We start from the raw sequence: 20,552 nt of genomic DNA, 5'->3' as shown, positions 1-20,552 counted from the left end.
ATCCTTACATCGTAGGCTAGGGTGTAAGATATGCACCCAAACCTTCATGTCAGTTTATTTTTTAAAATAAGAACCATTAGAGTTTTGTGAATTTTTAGATCGCTGTGGCGTAAGATTCAAACCTGTATTAGGGGCTTAGCATTTTCCTTATGTTGGCATTCGGTTAAATTGAATCGGGTGCGCTCATGATTGGGCTCGATCCGATCGTTATTATGTTATCTAATTGGATTAGGATTAATCTCGCTTTTAAATTGGAAAGCTATTTAGAGATAAAATCTAATCATATTAGGATGACAATTAATAACCGATTTGGCCTTATCTCCTATGCTATTAATATTTTAGAATTCCTTATAAATATACGGGCGATCCCACACGAAAAAAGTGAACGGAACGAAAAGAAAGAGAATAAGAAAATAAAAGAGAAAAACCACATCCTCCATTAACCTATTATTCTAAAGGGACTTGAACGGTGGATTTGCGATCGTGCTCGTTTGTAGTTCGATCCACCGCGAGTTTGGAGCGTGAGAAGACCTTCAAGGACGATCCAAGGACACGTGAATCAACCTCTACGATCTGGGCTCGTTGTTTTGTGGCGCGAATCGCTTCCGCAAAAAGATACGAACGAATACTTCCGCTGCGTTCTACACCTTCTATTTTTCAAGAAATGTATAGAGTGGCTTGAACTATAGTCTTTTATAAATAGGCACCCAAATCAATTTCTGATTTTTGCCACAAAACTCATAAACTTTATCAAAATAGTTCAATTAGTCCCCTTTCTTTAAACAAAGTTAATAATTATACAGTTTGTTTATTGAATGCATGTCTTGCATATAATTTTATAAGAATGTAAAGTGTACTAAATTTATCTTTTCTCTTCAAGTTATGATAATTACATATAGAAATTGATGGATTAATCTACTTTCATATTTGTTTGTCACTTTTTGTATATGTTCACATAGAAGACATAGGACCAAACAAATTGTGTAATTAATAATTTTCATTCAGGAGGTAGCCAATGAAAGTATTTCATAAAGTTTAGAGAGTGTAATTGCTAAAATAAAAAATTTAGAGATATTTTTACAAAAGAGCTAATGTTTAAGCAGTCTATGTACACTTTTTTCCTTTTATTTTTTCTTTAGCCTTCCTTTAGAATTGCGAAAAGATTATCTTATGTAATAAAAAAGTATTGTAAAAAAAATTATGTTTCATTTTGAGTATATTATATTCCACACATTATAATCAGCCAGTTAAGATATATTTTCTATAGCCCAATCAAATAAGCGGCTAAATATATTTTCTATATGCTTTCATTTCAACTTCATTTTGCTTACTAACATCAGATGAGTCTCAAAACCAAACTGATCTTTAGTGATATATGGAGACCCCTCAACTAAAGGGCATACTGAATGGCACTCTCGGCTTTAATAATTGATATTTCTTTAATTTTTATTTGGCAAAAATATGCATTTTACAATGTAAATTAATCTCTGTATTTCTTTTTAATATTTGGCCCCGTTTGGTTCGGGGGATAAGCGGGGATAACGAAAGTTATCCCCGCTATTCCGCCAAACGGAGTGAAATTTGGCCGGAATATTTTATCCCGGTCAAACCTTGCTATTCACGGTTATTCCAGAATAGCAAGGGATTTGCTATTCCACCATTTTGGTGGAATAGTGTTATTCCAATACTTAATTTCAAACTTAATTAAAATTATAAATTAAATTAAAACTAAATTATATAAATATAATATGTTATATATTATAATACATTATTTTTATTATAAAATTATTAATTGTACTGTATTAATACATATTATTTATATTTAAATATTATAAAAAAATTTATAATAAATTATATTTAAATATTATAATAAATTCTTTTTATTAAATTGTCATGCCTCGGATTACTCGTTTTTTCGGGAGCGCTAATAGACTCGCCGTATACATAAGAATTTTTCCTGTATACGAAGCGAAGCTGCACCTGTATTCATACAACACTACAACCAGTATTATAGAGCTGCTAAAGAGAAAATAAGATATAGATAAACAACAATGGTTCAATACATACATAGCATCCGGGTACAAAATACTCGCTCCAGCGAGGTACAACAACAGTATGTAAAGAACCAAAAACTATAACTATCTGTAGCTGGTACTCTTCTACCTCTACAACTCGTCAGGAAAGGCTCTAACTCGCAATATCCTTTCCACAACCAGTATTAGCAGTAGCAGCAGCCGCAACCGAAGGCTCTACAAAAGATCCACAACTGGGCGTGAGAACTACTGTAAAAAGAAGTAGTCCTCAGTGAGTACCGCTATTGACCTCAACAGCTCACCCACTAAGTCTACAGAAGGTATACTCAATGATAGTAAAGGAACTGGAAACAATCTACAGCTACATGCCACTATACTATCATGATCCGGCACTACTATCTGTAGAATAATGTAAACTTTGACCCAATCTCACTAGGGACTGTGAATACACCCGTTCCGCCTGTCGAAGCTATACAACTACCTCCACACTAAGCCGTCCGTGGAGAGCAAGTCCAATTAGGACAAAACGACAACAACGCAAACGCACAAAGCCCGACCCCGAAGTGGCACTCGTGGGCGCTATCCAACCGAGTATGCAAGCATATCTCTGTCGAGCTCAATCAGACTCTCACAGGCTATGATCCAAGTAAACAGGGTCACACTGGTCTAACAACCAAACTCTCGTGCCTTCAGCACAATCTGATGCAAAACAGCAATCTGGGTCCACCGTCAACCTCAACGGCACCCGACGGTCCGGAATAGCCTAAACACTACTGTAAAAATAAGCTCGGTATCCCAGCATGAGCGTAAATACATTCTACACTATCCTGAGTATCCACCGCCCACAAACTGCGGTGATACAAACAAACTACGGCTCCTAGAGCTAAATCTGGTAGTTTTAACATATGACAGTGTAGAAACGTCAGTTTTTTCCTAAGTCAAATCGAAGTCCAACATGTATTATTTAACTAATATTCTAAGCTCCAATTCAGATTTAGGAACACAATAAATCGACGAATTGAGCAATGAAACATGATATATAAAAATTCACTATACATGCTAGCAACAAAACTTAGGAGGAAATCCACAAAAATCCGGTAAGCATCACTAACCCACCTCTAGCGTGAATCCGACAGGCTAGATGCCACGAAAATACTAGGAGGCTCAGCCGTGATCACCCTGAACCAGCAACAATACTCCTCCAAGGCTCTAAACACCAAAAACACTATAAAATTCCATTAATCTTATAAAATTTAGCACTTAACCTTAACTTTTCCCCAATTACAATATCAACTTCACCTTTCAATCTCCAATTCAGGTGAGAAAAGGTCCCAAAACCAGTGGAGGATGATAGCAAATTAGGCTCAGGTCGCAACTCCAGCTCCCTCCAGGAATTATCCCCAAAAATATCATTTTCAGCTCAAAATCCATAGCAGTTGAGTAGAACAGGAAATTGACTATACTAACCTCAATCAATTTCTGTCAAATTTATTCCACGAAATCTCTAAGGAGTCCTCTAACCACCAAACCAAGTTTCGTAGTAATCCGATCCTCCTACGTCGCACATGAGTCAAAACGCCGAAGGTCGCCGCTGGGAAACTGCTAGAATTGACATCCTCAAGGTGGAAATAGTGGAATTGTGTAAATTGGAGGATTTAGAGGGGTTGGAATGCAATTGTAGGCTTCACTGTGAAGAAGAGGTGAAAAGAGCTCACCAGGGTCGTACTCTATCTATTTATAGGGTAATAGAATGGTCAAATAAGCCTCATGAACAAAAACTGCTAACCTGATATCCTTGCAGAAACGACCACTTTCAGGCGCCCACAACCCCTTTCTGGGCGTCCGAAACCTCCAGGCGACATAATTGCTCCCCTTCGGTTCCTCCGCCCACGGTGTACTGCACCCTTAACCTGGTCCGGCGGAACTCGCCTACCACAAACACATGTCAGCTCAAACGATATTCACGAGGTGGATTTTCGGACCCACTTTTGGGCGCCCAAAATAAGGATCCGAATTGGCTTCCAGTTCTGCTCAAATCAGCACTTGAGTTCTGGGCGATCCAAACCAGCTTTGGGTGCCCGAAACTGGCAAAACTCCAGTTTTGCTCCTTTGAGTGCGCCAAGTTCATTGTTGCATTCATTTCGTGCAGAAATGACTCCGACTCAGTGCGACACTCACCAGATTTGTCGACCAGTCACTAATACTGTAGCCAATCCTATCCAAATATCTAGAATACTACATAAATTGAAATTTAAGTAAAATTTTAAAAAAAATTTATAAATTTATTATAATAAATTATTTTTATTAATTGCTCCCACGCCTATTCTTATTTTAAAAATTTTAAAATTATAAATTTATAATTTTAAAATTTATAATTTATAATCTCAAAATTAAATTTTATAATTATAAATTATAAATTATAAATTATAAATTTTGATATTTTAATTTTGAAATTTTATATTTTTCAAATTTAAATTTGATCTTAAATTTAAAGTTTGAAATTTAAAATTTAAAATTTTGAATTTAAAATTTGAGATTTTAAATTTCAAATTTTAAAATTTTAAAATTAAAATTTTAAATTTAAAACTATAAATTTAAAAATTTAAATTTAAATATAATAAGAGAATAATATGATTATTTTTTGTTTATAAAAATTCACTATCTTTCTTATTCCATCTTACTTAACCAAACGTTATTTTTTTTATTTCCAGGAATAACCCAATTTTTATTCAAACGCAGCCACTTTTTGCTTATTCCCGAACCAATCGATACTTAAGAGAAAGACGATGAATCATTTACCATTTTCTACATTATAACAATATGAAAATTTATAAAATTAAAATAATAGTGATATCTTATGGTCAAAAATTTATAAAATTAAAATAATAGTAATATATTAGGGTTGAATGGGTATTAGTAGAATAACATAATTTAGGAGACAAATTGTGCGTACTGCGGATTTACTCTTGTTTTACTATTGATAGGAATTCTCTTGTTGAGACCCTATGAATCAATTGAAACCTCAGATTCATACTAGAACCACGATGATTTAGCCTCAAGCTAAACTCAAAGGTTCTCTGAGTGAGAACCTTTGATGATCACTTATTGAATGAATGGATGTAATGACTCAACAAAATCTAGAGAAAGAGTTATCCTTCGGTCAAAATAAATCTGAAGGAATAAAATTCGTTTGATTTAGGAAATACCTATTTGAATTTTTTTTGAGTCCGGTTGCGAGGTCTGAATAAATAGTAGGTATGAATCATAGTTCAAATATTTCTTTTCTTGATCTATTCTATATATTCCGTGCTCCAGATACTAGAATAAATATGCGATAAATTTGTAAAAAATGGAAAATTTATAAGATTAGAATAATAAAAGATAAGACGCCGTCTGTGGGAATCGAACCCACGACCACATGGTTAAAAGCCATGCGCTCTACCAGCTGAGCTAAGACGGCGCTGCATTAATCAAGAGATTACGTACTTAATTTAGTTGTAAACACTCATTTGTTAACTCCAAATAAAAAGCCGAATCGAAATGGGAATAGGAATGGACAGAAATTAAAAATAAAATGATAAAACCTCCAATATATTTGGTTCTGAATAAAAATCAGAATCGGTATGGTTGATTCATACTTTTAATATTTAAAAAATTTTGAAACACAAAAATATAAAATTGAGTTTGCACCTCAAAACATAATTATAATTTAAATTCAAACTAAACGTTAAGTATTAAAAAATTTACATCGAAATAATGAAATGATAAGCCAAAATTGAGTGGACAATTCAAAATTGAGTGGACAATTCAAAATATAAAACTAATTTCTGATGTGATTCAAATTCAAACTCACAATTAAATTTAAATTTAAAATTTACAGATCAAAATCAAAATGCTTGATTGAATTTTTATTTTAATTGAATTTCTAAACCAAAATCTTGAATTAAAAATGTAAAATCTAAATTTTAATTTTAATTTTAATTAAAAATTAAAGTAAAAAAAATTAGAATCGAAATGAGACTCCCGCATATTAAACACCTACAAACAAATTTGTCCATTCCGATTCTAATTCCTCAGTGAAATGGGGGCAAACCATACACACCCTTTATATACGTTCGATTAGTTATCTTTATCATAATTTGAACTTTGAGAAAGGCCAGTCGTAAATCAGTATACATCTTACACCTATAATTCAAAAATTTATAATTTTTGTTTAAACTTTTCGTATTAGATAAAAAACAGTTGACAATATAGAAAGAAATATTTAGCTCTTAAATAAAAATATGTAAAATTTACACTCTCATTTATGGGTATACAGATAGCATTGTTGAAATAAAGATGTGATAAGGTTAACACGACATATCGAGCAATTGAATAAAGAGGACAAAAAATTTCCATTTATTTTTGGATGCATAGATACGTTCCTTTTGAACTTGACAACACATTTAGACTTTTAAGACTAAAAAATAAAGGTGTGATAAGACTAGTGTGAAAAAAAAAAAAAAGCCATTGGATCATTTGGATTTTATAGTTTCACCTTGCTTTCGAGTGCACAAGTAGCGTTTCTGTTAATAAAATCCAACCCATCAACTGTAAATTAGAGACCAATATCTTGTATAGTTTTTTTGCAATGTTGTAAATAAAACTTACCTGCGATTAAAAAGGCCGGTAGATTAATTGCAGTTATTTTTGGTTAGCTTACCAAAAGATATCTCCTTCAATGAAAAAAATTTCTAATAAGCTTTTGTTTGGAATCTTCTTGATTAATAGCTTGCCGAACCAGCTTCAGATCACATGAGATGAGGTTAGTATTTTTCCGAAACCTGATAATTGTTACTTAATAAGTCACTGTGAAAAGTGAGTCTAAAGCACAGATCAAATTGTTCTTTAAAGGAAAAGATAAAAGTAGAATTTGATAGGAGAAGCAAGCGCTATTACAAACTAATGAAGCCCAACAAATTAGATCGCATAATTTGCACTAAAATTGTCTAACATTAGACGTAAAATATCCCTCTAAGTCCAATATCAATATCTTGAAGAAACAATGCCATGTTTTTGATCAACCACTAAAAACAGAATTATGGCACAATAATTTACCTTTTGTTCACACAGATGCTTTGGTATTAATTTCACCTATAACTCTTCATCATCATCATCAGCATCCGAGAAGCGTGGTTCCAAAATTCGCATCACTCCGACGGTATGATGGCGATCCACGCCGATCTAATCTAACAATGATTACTACTTTTGGTCCTCTCTAAGGCTGTATTGAACAGAATTGCAAGTCAGTCTTTTATCTGACAAATTGTTTGCTCTAAATCAAAGTCTCTTCGGTTAAGCCTATGATGTCTGTCGGAGTAGCCTTCGCTTCTTCTGATTCATCGCTCTCTTCGCCCTGCATTTGACTCTCCAGCACTTCCAAAACATTGTCTGGTGGACACTTATCTGCAGGATTCTCCGGCACCACCTGGCAGAAGCACTCAGGCCACGAGTTTGTATAAAATGACTCAGGCCGGGCACGTTTGTGAGGCCCACCAAATTTGGATCCGAACATGACCCGCCGGACACGCTCCTCAAAGCCCTCCGCCCGGCCTTCCTCCCGATCCATGAATATAGGAGCTAGGGCTTTTCTGTTGGGCTGGATCGTGGTGCGAAATCCATAGTAGAGGCGGTGACCCATTAGGTTATTGGCAAAGTTGCTCGGGCCGTCATATGTTGGCATGAAGATGTCTGATAGGAGACAAACCATGTAATCAACAGCGGAACCAACTAACCCGCGAGTGTTCTCTTCGAGCTTCCCGGGACCCACTGAACTGTGGCTCTCAAGGTGCGGGAACATTGCCCTGAATGGTTTCATGAAGCGGTCCCCACCGAAAAGCTCACCAGCAGCAAGGTAGATGCGGGTTGAGATGTTGAATCCCATAGAACGCAAAATGAGACCCACCTGTTACGATCAACGAGAGAGTATCAACAAGTGGAATTAGTTTGATATTTAGTGATCTAAATTTGTGATTTTTATATGATATACAATGTATGCCATAGTACAATTTTGAGTCATAATGATAAAGATAACTCGAAAAGTTATATTACTAGCAGATTTTTCAAGATCAGGAAGAGTTCATGGCAGATGCGATGTCACCCTCTACACACTGAATTCTACAGATCCTCTTAAGTTGCTCTGTATGCACCAAATACAAACATGCAGAGCAGTTTTTGGGACTACATATTTAGTTTTTGTACTTGTTCTGGCGCTCTTTTCTTAACACTTCTTTGTTTGTAAGAACTAGCAAATAGCTATACCGTCAAAAAAAAGAACAGTCGAAGTAGAAAATTGCACTATAAGGCAGCATGCAAAAATTAAATTGTTACAAGTAAAATCATATGGCTCAGCACAAATATAAGAGTATATTGCTAATTCATAAGCATCGATCGTACTAGGATGTATACATTGCTAGTCTTAGAAAAATATTAGAAATAAGGAAAATAGTCTCAATGCAGTTGGTAAGTGAAAATGCTGAATTTAATCATTCAATAACTAAAACAAGAATTGGATTTTGGAGGTGGCATGTCCCGTAATATTTATATTCTGATCATAGAGAGAACCACAAACGGAACATTGCTAAAGAGTTTACCTCTTCTGGAGTTAACGGGCACTTCCCAATAAGCCTCCGTTCTCTGTAAACAAGTTCCTTCTCTGCGAAATTCTCTTTTCGGTATTTGATTAAAATTTTCTGTTCTTCAGGCGTAAATATGTCAATGCACCTGAAATTCTTCATAAGACTAAATGTTAAAGCAGTTTCTTAAACCAGGAAAGAGAAATTAATTACAAATTATTTATAGCAGAGAATTTCTTGTTATGTTCAGTTGGCGACTTGGCATCATGAACTTTTAAGAACCAAGGTGTTAATGACTTTCCAGACTAATTCATATAAGGTATTATGTACTACTGTACTAAAAGCAGCAAAACAGTGGCCCCTTGATGAGAAAATACATCATAAAGTATGACCAATTAAATGTTAACATTTGAAAATAAAACTAGTGAAGGCACCTGCAACCACAGAAATAAATAAATAAATAGAACTAAAGAAGGAAGAAACAACACAAAAAAAAAAATAAAATAAAATAAAAAATCAAAGAATAAAAAAGAATAAAAATAGAAGAAACTTAAGAAGACGCAATTGATGCTATAGTAAAAGCATAAGAATAAAAGTATACGAAGATAAAAAAATAAAGGCAAAACCACAAGAATAATAAATTATATTTATAGCAGCAGTAAAAGTTGAGAACTAAAATATCATATCTCATAGTTTGAGCCAGAAATTGTAACTAATTAAAGTTTGAGGACTAAAGTATCACATGCCCCGTAGATTGAGCCATAACATATTAAAGTTCGAGAACTAAAGTGTCATGCGTCTTATAGTTTGAGGACCAAATGAGTAATTTACCTTTTTAATGCTTTATTTTTATTCCAAACAAAGACAGAGTTGAGTATCGATCAGTTTTGTTCAATTAGTAATTTCATTCGAGAAATGAACCTGTTAAACTATCTAATAAATTTTAGAATGCCTAATTGTTAAAATTAAAAGTTAACCAATCATATTTTGGATATTTTTCCAATCATATTTTGGATATTCAAGAAGATTTTGAAAGTGAAGTTGATAGCTTATCAGACTATAAATATGGAATTGAAGTTTGATATTAAAATCAAAGTAAAAACGCATAGAACTTTCCTGAACTATGGATCATTTTGAATCAGCTATCTAATCTTTCAAAATTTTGTTTTTACTATCCAACCTTCCAATATGATAGATTTGAGTCAATCAATGATACTTTGACTTAAAAATTTGAATGCGTCATTTATCTTTACAGGTTTAGTTAGTATACTTCATGCAATTCTCGCAACTAAATTTATTAAAATAAGTAATTAACTTAAACTCCATCAATCTCTCTCTTATTTTTTATTGTACAATCTTATATTTAAGTGATCAATATGCAATCTAAACTATTTAAAAAGCTGTGTAAAAAATTACATATTTTAAAGTTTTATAATGAGAGAGAGAGGAATTTGATTGGATTAAAAAAAAAAGGCCCAATCCTACCCCTTTTGTCCAAATCAGTGGAGAGAGGAAAATTAAGCTAAAGAAAAAGACTAGGCCCCACCCCCACTGCCCCCCTCCAAATGCCACGTAGCATAGGAACTGCGAAGTATATAGATTGTGTACTTGGTGTACATTCCTTTATAGTGTTATATAAGCTAGTTTGAATTCAAGGTTCAGAAACTTGTTAGATATCATTATGCGATATTTCTCAATGCCTGACAATAGCACAATGCATTATTTTTTATTTTTTGTTTTCTTTGTTAGAGAGAGAGGTAGCACGCTACTTACTTCATTTATTTCAAAAATGAACATGGCTACAAAAAGTAAGGCAATGGGGCCTCAGGCGATAGACAAAAAGTTCAAAAAGAGAAAGAGGTAAAAGGCCAAACATAAAAAGAAGAGCGAGAAATGAAGAAAAAGGAGTCTTTAATACTCAGAGAGCTTCAGCTAGTGGTACAAAACTCAATCCACTCTCTCCTCAACTCCCTGATTTGTCTTACCACTAATAGAGGATTAGTAGATTGGTTTCTAAAAATCACATTACTTCGCACCTGCCAAATCATCCACCAACGTGCCACTAAGCTGGCTAGGTACTTTTCTCTATCCTTCGAATTACCATCCCCTATTAGGTGTTCTAAGGAAACTCTAACGTCTTTAACCAACACCTATATAGGAATGCCCTAACGGGTCTTGCATAGCAAGAACCTACTATAGACATATTCCACAAGTAGGTGGTCCATTGTTTCTATAGCAACTCCACACAAGATACGAAGGTTTTAAGTGCCCGTCGGCACAGGCCGTATCCACCGTGCCGTACAGTGCCAACAAGATACCGGCACGATACAGATCCCGTGCCGATGACACAGCTCAAAACCCTCTATTCTTTAAATTAGTATGTAATTTCTTCGATAAAGTTCAAAAGATGTGATAAAAAGACATAATAAATAGTTAGAATATTTTGTTGCTAAAGAAAATAAATATTTCATGCTATTATGTGTTGGCACACAAAATTTTTTTTTTACCGGCACATATCGGCACGGCTCGGTACGCACCGTGCCATACCGTGCCGGCAAGTTTCCGGCACGACCTCGTGCCACGGCACTTAAATCCTTGTAAGACACAATTACGGTCTCCCGACTGTCCTCTTTTGAATAGATTATCAGCAACGAAAATTCTTTTCTTAATGGATTGCTAAATGAAAATCTTCACTTTTAATGGTATTTTAAGTGTCCAGACATGTCGCAATAGGACATCACGTACTCCCCCTTCCCTGATCATCAAATAAATCGATTTTATTGTGAATCTATATCCCGCGTTCCATCTCCAATAGATTTTATCAAGCTTGTTTGTTACTTAAAAGTTACCAAGCATTTCCTTGAACTCCCTTATCCTTTGACCAATACATTGTAATCTTGACCCAGCTCCTCTCAAGATCTTTCTTCATCTCCATTCTCCATCTCCATCCATTAGAGCAAGAGCACTCCTTGAGTAAGGCCTTCTTTCATATTGCCTTGCTATAAATATCCGACAAAAAGGACCTCAGTAAGCCCTCATCACACCATCGGTTAGACCAAAAGTCAATGAGATGACCGTCACCTAGGGCGAAGCACGAGCCGGATTTGAAGATTTCCTTTGTCTTAAGCACACTTTTCCACCAATGTGAGGCTAGTATGAATGTCTTTTCTTCGTTCAGAGGCTTCCTCCTATTATAATATAAAGCTTGCAGTCGTTTATTCCATTGCAAGTCCCATTGTGTGTATAGACGCCACCACCATTTTGAAAAGAGGGTGGCATTCATTGAGGCTAAATCCTTAACCCCAAGTCCACGTTCCTTTTAGTCCCTGCACACGTTTTGCCAAGCTGCCATGCAGGCTCCACCTTTACACTCCGTACACCCCTTCCAAAAAAAGTTCCTACGTAATGCCTCAATGTAATTAACTAGCCACTTCGGTGCCATGTATATAGAGAAGAAATAAAGCAACAGGTAGGATAGAACCGAGTTGACTAATGTGAATCTTCCTTTTTTCGCAAGTAATTTAGCATGCCAACCATATATTCGCTTTTGAATCTTGTCAATTACGCCTGTCCAGTTTTCTTTTTGCAGTGCTCTATTTGTCAATTGTAGGCCCAGATACTTTGTTGGTAGTTTCCCTTCCCTACAATCCAGGATAGAAGCAAGTTGGAGGCTAAGTCCACCCGTACACCCCGTATAGAAAAGTTTCATCTTCTCTTTGTTTATTTTCAATCTTCAGGCCCATTCAAATAGACTACACATGAAAAGCTCTTTAAGTTTCATATAGAAATAATGCCTTTTCTCCTCTTCACTGTAGATTTCCTTTTATTATCCTCGATTGCTCCAATTGTATTAGTACATCTCCTGCTGTTTGCCATTGCATGAAAAAAATTTCGTATTTTCGTCTCCTTCTCGAGGCCATCTTTTGTTAACCTGTGTCTTCCACATGACTTCTTCATTTTCAAGAATGCCACTGAGCATACATTTAAGCTCCTCTTTTCTATCTGCCAACTTCTCAGTCAAGTCCTGTCGCTTCTCTAAACTATCAATATGCTGAATCTCATTCATAAATTTCACTTTGGTTCTAGTGATGCTGTAGAACTTTGACGTGCACCATTCCTTTATTCATTTTCTGCAGTGTCTCAATTTAGCCATGAAAGATAGAACTGTTAATACGCCATTTTCCACTTCCTTCCACCATATGAGAACCTTGGTACAAAAGTCCTCTTTAAGGAAAGCCCTAGCTATCCCATGGATACAGGAGTCGCCATCTTCCACTTCCTGGTTGATTATTTGTCTTCCTATAAGGATCTCTACCGAGACCCATTCAGACAGAAAGATAGCATAGTTGCACTCCCTGCGTCTCGCCACCAGGAAATTTGTAAGGTACCGACCGAAGCGAGTGGCTAATGCTTTGGCGATCGCTTATTAAGACAAGTGTCCTAGGTTTGCTGCATTGACGATGTCAACAAGCAGCGCACTCTATTGGAATTCCCTGCGAGTTAAAAAAATCTTTTGTGTATGGGACGAACACCCTCATGGCTGGGACAGGACAATGTGCTTGCTGAGCCCTGAGCATGTTGCTACTAATTCCTTGTATCTTTTCCTTGCAGTTGACCACTCTATGACCAGTCTTGAAGCACCATAGACACCTAATAAGGTCTCAACCATCGGCCACTTTGTGGTCCCGATCAAGGCACCTTGCACACCTGCCTGCAATGGAACACTTCACTCTAGTCCTTACACTACTCTGTCTACCTCTGCTCTTTGGAAGTTGATTGAAAATACACTCTGTATGTGTGGGTTGCTTCAGCAAGGCCTCCTTATAAGACTTTCTCCTTCTAGGATGCAATAAAGATCCGATGGCTTAGCAAGTTCCATCACCAACTTCATGTCCCGAAATGCATTCAAATCTTTACTTTTTCCTTGTAAACCATAAATACCTTCCTTGTTGCCAATCAATGAAGAGTCTCACTGAAGAATCCTATCTTCAGAAGCTATAGGAATAAATAGTGGTTCCTTATTCCCTTTGTTACGATACATTTAGTATACTTAATTCTATATTTAGTATGATAGGATATTGTATATTACTACCATATATAGTGTTGAATTATATGGTATGTACTCCTAATTATATTATTACTATAGTAGGTGTATTATTACTATAGTAAGCTTATCTCGTGTACTATATATTTTCATCAATACGACCCAAGAGGGTATGTTCTTTTGCCCATCTTTCACCCTTCATGGTGAGCATTCAAGGAATCACCAACCTCATCTGGCCATGACAACTATTTGTTAAGTCCTTTCCTCCTTCCTATCACACTCACCCCACTCCCTACGCAGGATAGGTACAAACCCCAAACTCGTCCCCTCACAAGCTAAACTGTTCTTTAATCTACCCCAAAAGCAACCGTCTTTGGAATCTCTTCTTTAGATCCGACCACAGCACAGATGTTTCGCCTGCTACTCTCCGTCGCTTCCTCGGCTTTAAGTTGGATTTTTGAAGGATGTGATAGCACAATGCATTATTAGTAAAAACAAAATGACAAGAAATATCATACGATACATTTGAAATAGCTGCTAAGAAGGAAAGCATTTCTGAAGTGCTTTTATCAAAGGAACCTAAATAGCTTGAAAGAAAATAGGTCTAATAACAGTGCCAAGTTCAAGACATCAGTCTCATTATTTATTCTTAAGGAGTTTTGGACCCAAAAGCAAAGATAGTTTGGTATTATGTCCATTTGGGTTACAAGAGCATTGATTTTCCTTCTTTTTTTTGTCAAATTGAATTGTACTTAGGTGACTGAGGTACTTTGATCCAATTACGTCAAGGACAATGAAACTAGAAAGCACAAATAGCACGAAAAACCCATGACGATTTTGATGACCACCTAGGTAATTTTATGCAAAGAATTCAGCAAGCAAACCATGATGGTGCTTCAACAGACTAATTAATGTTGGAGAAATGAGCAGGTTCTTGTAGAGAAAAAAAAAAAAAAGAGATGGTGATGGAGTTGTTCATTGGGCTCGAATCGAGTTGGAATTGACTACAATATTTACCTAATTGGAAACCGATAGATCGTAGAATTTATTTAGGAATTTAATTTTTTTGGATATATTGTTTATTTCATCCTACTGGGATTTTATTTGTAATTTGGTTAGGGTTTAGTAAATTAAGAAAGTTTTAATTGGATTTTGTTTCTTTTCTTATCCTACTAGGAAACTTAGGGTGTGGAACTCTATAAATATGAGTAATTGGCTTCATTGTAATTCATGATAGCTTTGAGAATTAAAAAGACATTTGTTTGGAGAAATTTTTTTCGCAAACTGTTCCTTCTTGTGAGGCAGAGTATGGAGAGAGTCCGACCGGAAAGTCCCGTTTTCTATTCCTCATTTATTCTATCTTCTTTCTTTTATTCCAACAATTGAAGACACTTGCGGGCTTCCTCTCAACTCCACCCATACGAAAAAATCCATATGTGAGAAGCACCTCCCGGCCCCCCCCTTTATTCTGTCCATGCACAAAGGAGAAGGGCTCCACTTGATCAGAACGAAAAAAAAGAGAAATTATCCGCAAGTGATTTACGCCATGAAAACCCTACCGCCGCGTTTTCTTGGTTTGAGCCGTCACGCCAATGACCTATGCCATCATCTTTGATCCGAGCTTCACTACGCCAACGTGCCCTTAACGACTCCTTTGACTTTTATTTTGTTTCTGTAACTACTCTAAACCTTAACCCTGATCTATGCTTTTTCTACCCTATCTCCCTTCTCTTATTTGAAACTCTAACCATAATTCTTTTACTTCCATCATATTAGATGTTCCAATCAAGAAAGATAAACAGTTCATGATCAAGATTTGAGATTGATCCTTTGACGCGTATGCATTAGTATCTATTTCATGAGTGTTCGACGGTACATGATTTTGTATTGCATTTTCCTATCTAAATTCAGATTTTGTATGTTCGTTAGAATTTTCTATTGATTTTAATTGCCGAATATTACTTATTTTGAAACTGTGAAACAAGTCTCAATATCATAATCATCTCATTTAATTGCATTAGCATCATCTAATTTAGGGTTTTGCATCAAACCAACTCATTATATATTGCCTAATTGTTCGTCTCCAAACCCATCCTGTTATCAGATGGTTAAGAACCTAACAGAAGTGATACGGAGGGCTACCAAGGGCTAACTATTTTGACTGAAACTGAAAACTTAAAACCATAGTGTATGTGAGTAATTATGCTAACAAATAACTCTCTTTCAATTCAAATGATTAACTATAATTGACATATCACCCATATATCTTTGCTAAACAATAATCCGCAGAAATGTTATAGACTAAATTTACACGAGAATGAAAATAATCCTTAAGGCTTGATTTGCGAATAACTGATAGATACTTATCCATGATCTGAAATTGTATTAAAGTTTCGGAAAGACCACTGAAATAGTCAATGCCTATAATTATAAAGCTTAAATCGTAATTTGTAATATTATTCGAATGTCTTACCCAGCAAATGCAAGCATATCCATCTCAAACCGAAGGTGTATTGACATGAAATGGCCTTCTGCACGGAGCTTATTTACTATCTCGCTGCTTATTCTCATAATGTGTGGTTTGAACCGAAGTGCGTGATAATTCACTCGACATCTCAACCTCTGAAGTTCGGGCTCATCAATTTCTTCTGCTAAACGGTGTGAAAAAGGAGTTAGATAAATAGCGCCATGCTGCTTCATCTTTCCTAAAGCAAATGTTGTGTACCAGCTCAAGGGGGCATCTCTTGGTGGACGAATCTGGAAAAAATATGATATAACTTTTCGAATTCTCAAGAGTATAAACAAATACATCAGTATACTTGTATTCCAAGTTTCATTTGAGAAAAATTATTGGCTGTATGCACCACGTCAATCCATGAAGAAGCATGGGCTTGTATTCCAAGTTTCATTTGAGCAAAATTATTCCAAGTAATCCACCCTTCATCCATCTTGTATTTTCTATCTAAACATCCAATAAAAGACAATTTCTTTAACAATAAAAGACTGCAACACGCCAGGCTTTTGGATTGAGGTACAAAATACTATGGAAGTGGATTACTTCTCAATGCACAGACTGGTGTAATTCACCTGGTGTTTTTGGGTGCTTCGTTGAGGTTTAGTGTTTCACCTGATAAGCTTTCATCTTCTTGCTCTTCCCATTTGAAAGGACTTCTGGAAGGCTTTTTACAATCCGGATATCATATCTAAGAGTCTTTACAAAATGCTTAACATCATAAATACCTGGAAACCCGCTGGGTGTGCACATATTTTAGTTAGTAAACATGATAGCATATGCTTTGTTTAGTGAAGGGTAAAATTTGATAATAGAACAACAATTTCATTGGCAGGTAGGCTTCAATGGTCATCTAATCACCGAATCTACTGACTTTCAAACAATGACAAATTTAGACAGCAATATTGGATAAATTTGAATCTAACTGCAAATATTATTATTGAAATAATAATATTTGTAACTATTGCAAATAAATGTCATGAAGAGCAGGATAACAGGTTATCAAAAAACCAGTTGTCTTTTTTTAAGTCAAAACACATAGGCCCTATTTGGTACCCTGGATTGGATTGGATACACGATAAGACAATAGAGCTATTTGGGGTAGATGGAGCATTTAGCAACTCGGAGGTGTCAGAGGTTGCCAGAGGTTGGGATTATCAAATTTGATTAGGTGAACTTAACCCCAATTGGATGATGCAATAATCCCATCCAATTGGGATTGTTTGACCAGACCAAATTAGATAATTCCAGCCTTTCATGACCTCCAATGCCTCTAATTCACGAAACCCTTCTCCACCCCAAATACTGTTATCTTGTCCTATCCTATCCAATCTAGGGTGCAAAAGAGTGAAGGAAATCATCAGTAAGTAATCAATCAATACTGTTCTCTCTAGATTAAGTAATTCATTATAGTGATAGAGAAAATTTTGAGTCTAGTATAGAATCTGCAAACCATGGAGGAAATCATCAGAATTATAGAGCATTAATAGTTTTCAATGCTTCCTATCAAATGACATAATTAAAGCTATCACTATAATGAATTACTTAATCTAGAGAGAACAGTATTGATTGATTACTTACTGATGATTTCCTTCACTCTTTTGCACCCTAGATTGGATAGNTAGTATAGAATCTGCAAACCATGGAGGAAATCATCAGAATTATAGAGCATTAATAGTTTTCAATGCTTCCTATCAAATGACATAATTAAAGCTATCAGATTTCTCTAGTAAACGAAGCATTAAATTCTCCAATAAATGTTGTTTATTAAAGTAAATCATACACCATGTTCAAAGGAAAAATGAATATGGATGAAGGAATGCTAGAGCCCAATTGCAGAAGTAGTCAAGCAAAAAACGAGATACCTTTCATCATGCCAAAAGGAATTTGTGTCCAACTCTGGAAGCACTAATGTGGCATTCATTATTCTTGCAGCAACAACAGCATTACAAATCTACAAAGTCCAGCGACAATTAATAATGCTTGTTAATATATAAAACTTCACGCAAGCAAACACACACACACACACACACACACAGAATGTTGACCGCGGGGTGGGTGGGTGGTGGGGGAGGGGAGTGGGAGCGTGGGAGGCAGGTACGTTAAGGTATGTGCCGCACAAGTTGACAATAATAATTGAAGGCAAGTTAAGTAGAAGAGCAAAATTTGATATTCAACAGCAGTGAATCTATTGTTTACAAGGCAAGATAAAGAGGATGAATGCTGGAACATGACATCAAATCATCAATCAAAGCATCAATGTGCTATTAATTGTGCTAGTGTTCCACAATTTTCTGAGAAAGAGCTCAACGATCATGACTATAATATGTATAGGTCTTCATCTTGGCTGTAAATATTTTTCAAAATTTTGGTCCAATGCTCTATTCATGAATAAGGATGAGATAGTAGTAGAGAAGAAGATCCATAAAATTGAAGAGAGACTAATGCATATCAACTATTCGGGAATCGACAATATCATATAAGGCATATCAACCATTCAGGAACCGACAATATCAAATTCATAATAACAAGTGTAGAAGCTAAAGTATTTAGTTTGAGGATCTTTCTCGTCAAAACTACTATTCTAAAAGATCAATACTTGCTCAATGATCTAACAGGTGTTAGCAAATGGAGGAAAATGCTATGAAACACCATTGTTGCCTGCATAAAGGAATACGTTCAAATTCATAATAACAAGTTTGCATAAATTACTAATAAGATTTATGGATAAAAAACAGATAGAGCAAATGGAGGAAAAAAATAAAAAAAGAAATCCTCAACTGCAAAAACAAGTCTCAAACATGGACAATTTAATACAAGCTTTGTATGTTAATACCAACAGTATTAATTTGAGCTTGTTGTATAGAAAGAAATTGCTTCATACCGCACTTCTTTGTTGATTCAAGCCACCATTACAGCGCACCTTTAAATAACCATTGGTCTCAGTTGGAGGAGCTGTAACATTGAAATTGGGAATGCCAAAAATATTTCAGGAAGAGAAAACCTATAAGAGCTCTAAACAAAGGTATTGGTAAATGACATACGAGGCCAGTATGAACGTGGTGCAGATGATGCTCTCCACCCACCAGAATCAGCAGGTTTCCACAGCTTAGTCACGGCAACATTCTTGAAGGATTTCAGTAAAAGCAAAGAGTAAAATAGTATGAGTGAGAAACAAGTAATAATATGACTATAAAATTTCCACACAATGACATTGTAATGGTTGCCAGGTAAAGCATAAATAAAAATCGACAAAATTTGGGTACTACCTACAACTACCGCATTACCAGGCAACATATATATTCTTAGAAATGTTCAAGATCAGCCATTAGTTAAGATATTAGGTGAAAACCCGTCCAGTCTACGAGAATAAAGAATAAGAAAGCAATTTCAAAAAGGCGACGATGAAGTAGGAATCCAGAATGAAATTTACCAAAGAATCATCACCCTAGGCTTCATGTTATTATGTTAAATTCATACTTATCACCTATGACTATGTGCTTTCTTACTTCCTAAAAAAGCGTTTTTTGTCTGTTTGGTTCCTAGGAGAAGTAATTTTCCTGAAAAAGCTTTCTCCAGGTTTTATGAAAAAGTAGTGTCTTCATTTTCCAAATTTTTATCCGGAAAACAAAATTGTGAAAAGGGTTCCATGCAAGGATTTAAGTGTCGTGGCACGGGATCGTACTGGAAACTTGCCGGCACGGTACGACACGGTGCGTGGCGAGCCGTGCCGAGCCGTGCCGGTCAAAAAAATCCTTGTGTGCCGACACATAATAGCATGAAATATTTATTTTCTTTAGCAACAAAATATTCTGACTATTTATTATGCTTTTTTATCACATCTTTTGAACTTTTTTTAGGAAATTACTTACTAATTTAAAGAATGGAGGGTTTTGAGCTGTGCCATCGGCACGAGGTCTGTATCGTGCCGGTATCTTGTTGGCACGGTACGGCACGGTGGATACGGCCCGTGCCGACGGGCACTTAAAACCTTGGTTCCATGGACGATTGTTTTCCTGAAAATTAGTTTTCCACCCCTTTCCGAGGAACAAAACCTCCCCAAAATCAATGCTTTCTTTCGACAAGTTGCCATACACATCGTAAATTGCTGCTGATCAACGCAGGTGTTTCACTCAAGTTTTTTGTTTTGCAAACTAGAGATTTAATTGAAAAGCTAATGCGAAACTAAGTTTTTTCCAACTTCATTTGATTTACCACCTAAGTTATTAGATGGTCTGCCTACATGCCTCTTGCTGCCAAAATGCTGTGTATTTTTTTTTTCTTTTCTATCCCTTTAATGAAGCACACAAGGAATCACCCCATGTTTTACAGTCAAAAAAAAAAATATA

General features: G+C 35.6%; 1 protein-coding gene and 1 non-coding gene across 2 annotated transcripts in view; both read right to left on the bottom strand.

Annotated features, from left to right (window-relative positions):
* On the bottom strand, positions 5,421–5,493 carry TRNAK-UUU. Its single transcript has one exon. It is a non-coding gene; the product is annotated as a tRNA-Lys (tRNA).
* LOC109723562 (uncharacterized protein At1g04910-like) overlaps positions 6,920–20,552 on the bottom strand; it is a 14,527-nt gene continuing 894 nt past the window's right edge. The window contains exons 3-9 of the mRNA XM_020251986.1: positions 19,248–19,329; positions 19,088–19,158; positions 18,069–18,157; positions 16,819–16,942; positions 16,165–16,448; positions 8,666–8,795; positions 6,920–7,977 (exon numbers count right to left, since the gene is read on the bottom strand). Of these exons, the coding sequence (XP_020107575.1) occupies positions 7,348–7,977; positions 8,666–8,795; positions 16,165–16,448; positions 16,819–16,942; positions 18,069–18,157; positions 19,088–19,158; positions 19,248–19,329 (1,410 nt within the window). The 3' untranslated portion in view covers positions 6,920–7,347. The remainder of the gene's footprint in view (positions 7,978–8,665; positions 8,796–16,164; positions 16,449–16,818; positions 16,943–18,068; positions 18,158–19,087; positions 19,159–19,247; positions 19,330–20,552) is intronic.

This window comes from Ananas comosus, linkage group 17 (assembly GCF_001540865.1).
Source record: "Ananas comosus cultivar F153 linkage group 17, ASM154086v1, whole genome shotgun sequence".
NCBI classification, from domain to species: Eukaryota; Viridiplantae; Streptophyta; class Magnoliopsida; order Poales; family Bromeliaceae; genus Ananas; species Ananas comosus.
This window is presented reverse-complemented; position numbering and strand designations above follow the sequence as displayed.